The sequence below is a fragment of the Cydia strobilella genome, chromosome 9 (assembly GCF_947568885.1).
Source record: "Cydia strobilella chromosome 9, ilCydStro3.1, whole genome shotgun sequence".
NCBI lineage: Eukaryota > Metazoa > Arthropoda > Insecta > Lepidoptera > Tortricidae > Cydia > Cydia strobilella.
In genome coordinates, this window is record NC_086049.1 from 803,772 (window position 1) to 810,355 (window position 6,584).

A 6,584-nucleotide genomic window follows, 5' to 3' on the forward strand; every position below is an offset into this window, starting at 1 on the left:
GGGCCTTGTTGCGGGGGTTGCGGTCCCTGCTGCGGTGGTTGCGGCCCTTGCTGTGGCGGCTGTTGTGGGGGTTGCTGCGGTGGCTGCTGTTGAAGACCCCTGTCAAACTGTCCTGTAAACTCATGGTCTTGCGTGCTGTGCTTGTTAAAAACTAGTTTTTTATAGTGTGAGGATTGAATTGTTTGTAAGAATACAATGATTTGTTTTACGCCATGTTTTTTTATTTATGCACAATAATCTTTCCTTGATGCTAGGACCACACTTCGCCTTACTTGGCAAATATTCGTGTTGCATCTCTTTCCTTTGACATACAAAACAAAAGGGATGCAACACGAATATTTGCCAAATACAGCGAAGTGTAGTGCTGGCATCACAAGATCTAGAAGTGCGTCCAGTGCCCTGTTTATCAAAAGCTTGTAGCTTGTAATACAAGCGGAACTCACTTTTTGACAGTTCTTGTTAGAAAGGGTCTTCCACTTGTATTACAAGCTACAAGCTTTTGATAAACAGGGCACAGGGGCCCGTTTCTCAAAAGCTTGTAGCTTGTAATACAAGTGGAAGTCCCTTTCTAACAAAAGCTGTTAGAAAGGGACATCCGCTTGTATTACAATACAAGTTACAAGCTTTTGAGAAACGGGCCCCAGAGTGCCCCAGATCTAGTTAGTGCGTTGGCTACAGAGCGTTTTATGCAAGCTTTGCACGAGCTGCGTTAATTAGGCACTCGTGCGTATTTGTTAGATCTTGCGTCTGACTATATCATATCAAATAATGCCTGATTCTGATTCTGTGAAAATTTCAACTGTCTCGCTAATTAATTAATTAATTAACTAATTAACTAGGAACCCTATTACAGTTTAGCCATGTCCGTCCGTCTAAGGAAAAAATCAGGCTATACGTCATACGTCTATTACTTTAATTTTAATTACTGATGATGCAAATTTGCCTTGTCTTTTTGGTTTCCTCGTATTCGATATGAAAAGTACATTGTTTAACTCGGGTGAAAGGCACTAAGCATCATTTCATCCCTTTGTTAACAATCTTCTAATACTCTAAGTAATAGCTCCAGTTTAGCCTATTGTGACGGGAGGGTAACTACGGAACCCTACACTGAGCATGGACCGACATGCTCTTGGACGGTTTTTAGGGTTCTGTACCCAAAGGGTAAAAACGGGACCCTATTACTAACTGTCTGTCTGTCCGTCTGTCACCATGCAGGCTGTATCTCATGAACCGTGATAGCTAGACAGTTGAAATTTTCACAGATGATGTATTTCTGTTGCCGCTATAACAACAAATACTAAAAACAGAATAAAATAAGTATTTAAGTGGGGCTCCCATATAACAAACGTGACTTTTTTGCCGTTTTTTGTGTAATGGTACGGAACCCTTCGTGCGCGAGTCCAACTCGCACTTGGCCGGTTTTTCAATAATCAAATTTGACAGGCCGCATACGAGGGTTAATTGGTTAACCCTACGTGCTAATATAGATACCCAAGCAAGCGAAAGACTACACCAAGGCTACACCTTGGCTTGTCAGTGATGTTTTTGTTTGTAACGTACTAAGGCGTTGGAAACAACTCTTTGCATCTAAATTAGATAAATCCAACTTTCTTGATTCATCTTTACAATCCTAGAAGTAAAAGTTTACGGCCAAAAATAGCGGCTAGCGCCTAAGGCCCCAGTACACAGTGGCTAACGATGGGCCATGCCAAGCCACTGCCATGGACGACTGTGTGAACACCACAGCTAAGCCACAGAATAAGTAATAGTGGGCCACGCTTTATACTACTCTTTCTACTTCTACCATGAATCACTTATTCTGTGATGACCAAAGAGCATATAACATCCTGTAGGTAAGTCTGTCTATCTGACCTGGCTATAGTTTTCCACTCATCTACTCGAAGGTTAGCTGGAAGAGATCCCTTATAGGGATAAGTTCGCCTTTGTACTTCCATTACTATAATTTATTTTTGTAAACCTGTGTTGTGTACAATAAAGTGATTACTACTACTACTGCATATACTTACTTTACTCTTTGGAGCACTCGTAAAGTTTATTGTTTATTTATTTAAGTATACATCTGTAACTTACAGCTAACAAGCCAAAGCGTCACAAATAAAAACAAATAGGAACAAAGAAAACTATACTCATCCTTTTCTTTTGGGTGCTAGTACTAGTGTAAGACAAAGATAGTTTGATTCTCTCTGTCTATGTTTGAAATGAGACAGTCCCTTGACAAACTATAATTGAAAGATTTATGTACCCCTGTCTTTGCATATTTTAATGTACGTGTAATTGCAAAACCCTTTTAGGGTAACATGTTGTAATGGAACTATTGTACTTAGAGTAAGACCTGTACACCAACATGAAAGCAATAAATATTCTATTTTATTCTATTCTAATATTAATATTATACAATAATTATATCTATCAAACAGTACATTGTAATTTAAAAATAGCAGTAGTCACATTAGGATAGTTACGTGTATAGCCGGCATTAGTCAAAAAGTCATGGCCGGATAATTTTCTTTAAAAGAAACTAAATACTATTGAAATCAGAACATCGAAGTTGACATAATTCAACTCTCATTTTGTCAATCATTATTTGTTAGAATTTTATACAAAACACATGTAACAAAAAAGTTAAAATATTAAAAATCAAAAAACATTATTCAAAATTATACCAGTTATTTATTTTTACATTAATTACTTTATTAAGTAAATAATTTGAAGTAAGCATAATGTCTTGTGGACCGTGTGGAGGTTGCTGCGGGCCGTGCTGCGGCTGTGGGCCTTGTTGTGGGGGTTGTGTGCCTTGCTGTGGGGGTTGTGGACCTTGCTGTGGCGGTTGCGGGCCTTGCTGTGGCCCCTGCGGAGGGCCGTGCTGCGGAGGTCCGTGCTGCGGCGGGCCGTGTTGCGGCGGGCCGTGCTGCGGCGGGCCGTGCTGTAAACCCTGCTGTGGCCCGCCTTGCTGCGGGCCGCCGTGTGGGCCTTGCTGTGGCGGACCTTGCTGTGGACCATGTGGGGGCTGCTGCGGGCCGTGCCGCCCCTGCGATAACTGCACGGAGCCCTGCCCCCCGCCGTCCTGCGCGCCCTGCCCTCCACCGTGCGGTCCCTGCTAGCTGTCATGTGGAAACCTAGAATCTGTGAATGTCTTGTGAATTGTTTGTAAGAATACAATGGTTTACTTTTAGTATTGTTTCATTTATGGTGACCGACGGGAATATTATAGGATCGTATACAGTCTCCATCAGACAACAGATACGTCGGAGCGGCTAAGGTGCTCCAAAATGTCTGAGCATGCACCTTAATGTCTTAAAGAGGCTTTGTTCGGATGTTTGTGAACACCTTGGCCGCTCCGATATTCTGATGGAGATTGTACCATCACGCTCCGCAATTTTTAAGCCATTTAGGGTCCTAGCTAAATTGGTTGTCCACGCTACGCTACACACACGCTATGGATTGTCCAATTTAGCTAGAACCCTAAATGGCTCAACAATCACTGATCGTGACATTCGTGACTGTACAATAGTGGACCAATTCTCTCCTTCTCGCCACTTCGTCTCGGGCGAGGCACGTCTACATAACGCGGCAATTAGCTCGCGAGGCGCTTCATTCTGTGTGAAATCCATCTATATCTCAACATAGTAGGTAGGTTCTGAAGGTGTGATTCCAGTAGTGTGCGGCACAAGGCACCCACACAGTGCCGCACTCCGGTGGAATTCAGCCTTTATATGCCGTCGGAGTTTAAATTGCGTACAGTAAGCATCAAATAAATAGTGACGGCCAAAGTGGCCAAATATAGCGCAACACATACTTATTTATCTATGGTAACAAAGGTGTGTTACGATATATTTGGTCACTTTGGCCGTCACTATATTTGTCTACGTGACAGCGTGATAATAGTAGGCAGGTACACACAGAAAGAGTCGCCTCGCGAGGAAATTGCCGCGCGAAGTAGCTCGCCCGCAGCGCCTCGGGTCGGGTGAGACATTGCTCTACCTTGCTGCTTCGCGCGGCAACTTCCTCTAGGCTTTCCACATGGACCAACTACGTATGCACGACTAGTTGTGCCATCAAAAATATATATTCCTAATGGCACAACTAAGCACAACTACTAATATGCTCTCTAAATTGGAAATTCTATAGCGTAAGTATTAATAACCATTAAACTTCAGGATTCCACTTTTCGAACCACTCGCTACGCTCATGGTTCGACTTTGGAATATCGCTTGCTCGGGTATCAATAAGGGGTATTGAACAACCAATTCAGCTAGGACCCTAAATGGCGCAAACAATTTTATCGTTTGGTATGGCTTCTCCAGATATGAAGTAATAATACCATAAGAACCTAACCTGGTAGAGAAAGAACCTAAAGAAAAGACAGATAAAATATGTAAGTTATATTTCTTATCAAAAAACTAAACAAGCTTCCGACACTGCACTAAACGGCTTGGCCGCGACACGAAGAATCATACACCAGACATTCTCCGGCAACACGGCAGGCCACGGCGGCGTCCAGCCATCCTGCCTCGCTGGCAAGAGGGGACAGACTCGACACGGCGGCGTCCAACCATCCTGCCTCGCTGGCAAGAGGGACAGCCTCGACACGGCGGCGTCCAACCATCCTGCCTCACTGGCAAGAGGGACAGCCTCGACATGGCGGCGTCCAACCATCCTGCCTCGCTGGCAAGAGGGACAGCCTCGACATGGCGGCATCCAACCATCCTGCCTCGCTGGCAAGAGGGACAGCCTCGACAAGGCGGCGTCCAACCATCCTGCCTCGCTGGCAAGAGGGACGGCCTCGACACGGCGGCGTCCAACCATCCTGCCTCGCTGGCAAGAGGGACGGCCTCGACACGGCGGCGTCCAACCATCCTGCCTCGCTGGCAAGAGGGACGGCCTCGACACGGCGGCGTCCAACCATCCTGCCTCGCTGGCAAGAGGGACGGCCTCGACACGGCGGCGTCCAACCATCCTGCTTCGCTGGCAAGAGGGACGGCCTCGACACGGGGGCGTCCAACCATCCTGCTTCGCTGGCAAGAGGGACAGCCTCGACACGGCGGCGTCCAACCATCCTACTTAGCAGGCAGGCGGCAACGCCATGGCATGCCCTGCCATGCCCCTGGCAGGTGGTAGGAGATCAGCAGCAGCGATAGCCGCAGCATGGACTGCAGCAAGGCGTGCAGCAGGGGTAGCAGGGGCCGCAGCAGGGCGCGCAGCAGGGAGAGCAGCACGGATAACACATCTTGATAGATTCTTGAGTCTTGTCACGGTAAATGAGAGATTGAGATTTAACACTTTTTTTTTGTATTTTTTTGTTTTATTTTAATACTGCTTGTTGAAGTTTTGGAGTGTGAGAATTGAATGAGTGGACGCGACGTTCCTGCGGCTATTTATATGGATGTTAGGGCGTTCGAATTTTTGAATAACGTTCGATTTGCGATTTTGTGAATAAGGAAATTAGTTTTAAGAACTAAAGAGAGCGGTTGTGAAAAAGGTGAAGCTAATTTTAAGCGTGGTGTACATGAGGAGCCACCTTTGGCAAATTTCAGCAAAAATTTCAGTCACAACTATGCAATGGAACGAGATCGCAATATCGCTTAAGGGCCTTTTTACTTAACACATTGTTTAGTGCTGTTAAGTGCGAATCCATGCATTTGCTACTAAAACGCAAGTACTCCACTAGAAAAAGTAAGTTCTAAATAGGACCGAATGTGTACATCAGGCTTTAGTTTACAAAAGGTTGCATAGGATTCAGATTTTTCTGTTGTGCTGACAGAATCATGACATGATGAAAAGCATGACATGAATATTCTGCTCAAAAACAGTAAAAAATACCACTAAATCGATTAAAAAATGCGGTTGCTTCAGTTTCTCTGGTGCAATGTGGTTTCAATGTAAGTAAAAACAATTTCATAATGTGTTTTAGCGTATATTCATATTCGTATATTATTCATAATAATTCATATTACATGTCGTTTTTTATAATTACATCAAACATAAAAAATACAATAAAAAAATAACAATTAAATGCGGCGATACCTATCTAATCTATCTGTACAGATACACCAACTTCGAAAAATAGTAGGATTAATTACAGGACATAAACATTCAGTTATTATTCCTATAGAGAAGCCATACCAAACAATGAAAATTATCTCAGTTACAACCTGTACCGCGCGACCAAAACTTCGGAAGCGCCGTAAAATTCTTCTTTCTGCCACTGTTTTGAGCTCCTGATACGTCACTACGTTGATTTTTCCTTGGCTTGGTCCAAAAACGCACGTCTCGGTCTTCCTCTGCCTCTCCTTTTTTCTATTCTTCCTTCTATTATAGACTTTATGTAAGTATCGTGCCGTATCAGGTGCCCCAACATGTTTCCCCTTCTGTTTTCAATCATTCTCAGCAGAGATCGCTTCTCACCTACCAAATCCAATACTTCTGCATTCGTTTTGCTCTCCTTGTCTTGTCTTGTCATGTCTTGTAATGGGTAAAAAAAACAGGTAGCCCCACGTGCAGAGGCCAGAGCGTGCATAACAGAAAACAACAAAACACACGTGCACACTAAGGAGGCAGTTTTG

The 6,584-nt window shown here is 44.1% G+C and overlaps 1 protein-coding gene across 1 annotated transcript; it reads right to left on the bottom strand.

Moving 5' to 3' along the window:
• Positions 1 to 2,579: 2,579 nt before the first annotated feature.
• LOC134743938 (splicing factor 3B subunit 4-like) lies at positions 2,580 to 5,027 on the bottom strand. Its single transcript, XM_063677569.1, has 2 exons — positions 4,638 to 5,027; positions 2,580 to 3,118 (listed from the first exon to the last, which is right to left on the bottom strand). Exons 1-2 carry the CDS (start codon positions 5,025 to 5,027, stop codon positions 2,669 to 2,671), a joined length of 840 nt encoding a protein of 279 aa, XP_063533639.1. The 3' UTR covers positions 2,580 to 2,668.
• Positions 5,028 to 6,584: the final 1,557 nt, after the last annotated feature.

Excerpts from the sequence above, each read along its gene's own strand:
- LOC134743938 (XM_063677569.1), bottom strand. The coding sequence starts at position 5,027 with ATGGTTGGACGCCCCCGTGTCGAGGCCGTCCCTCTTGCCAGCGAAGCA. Across the intron at positions 3,119-4,637 it reads CGAGGCTGTCCCTCTTGCCA|CAGGGACCGCACGGTGGAGG; the intron begins GTGAGGCAGGAT and ends CATGACAGCTAG.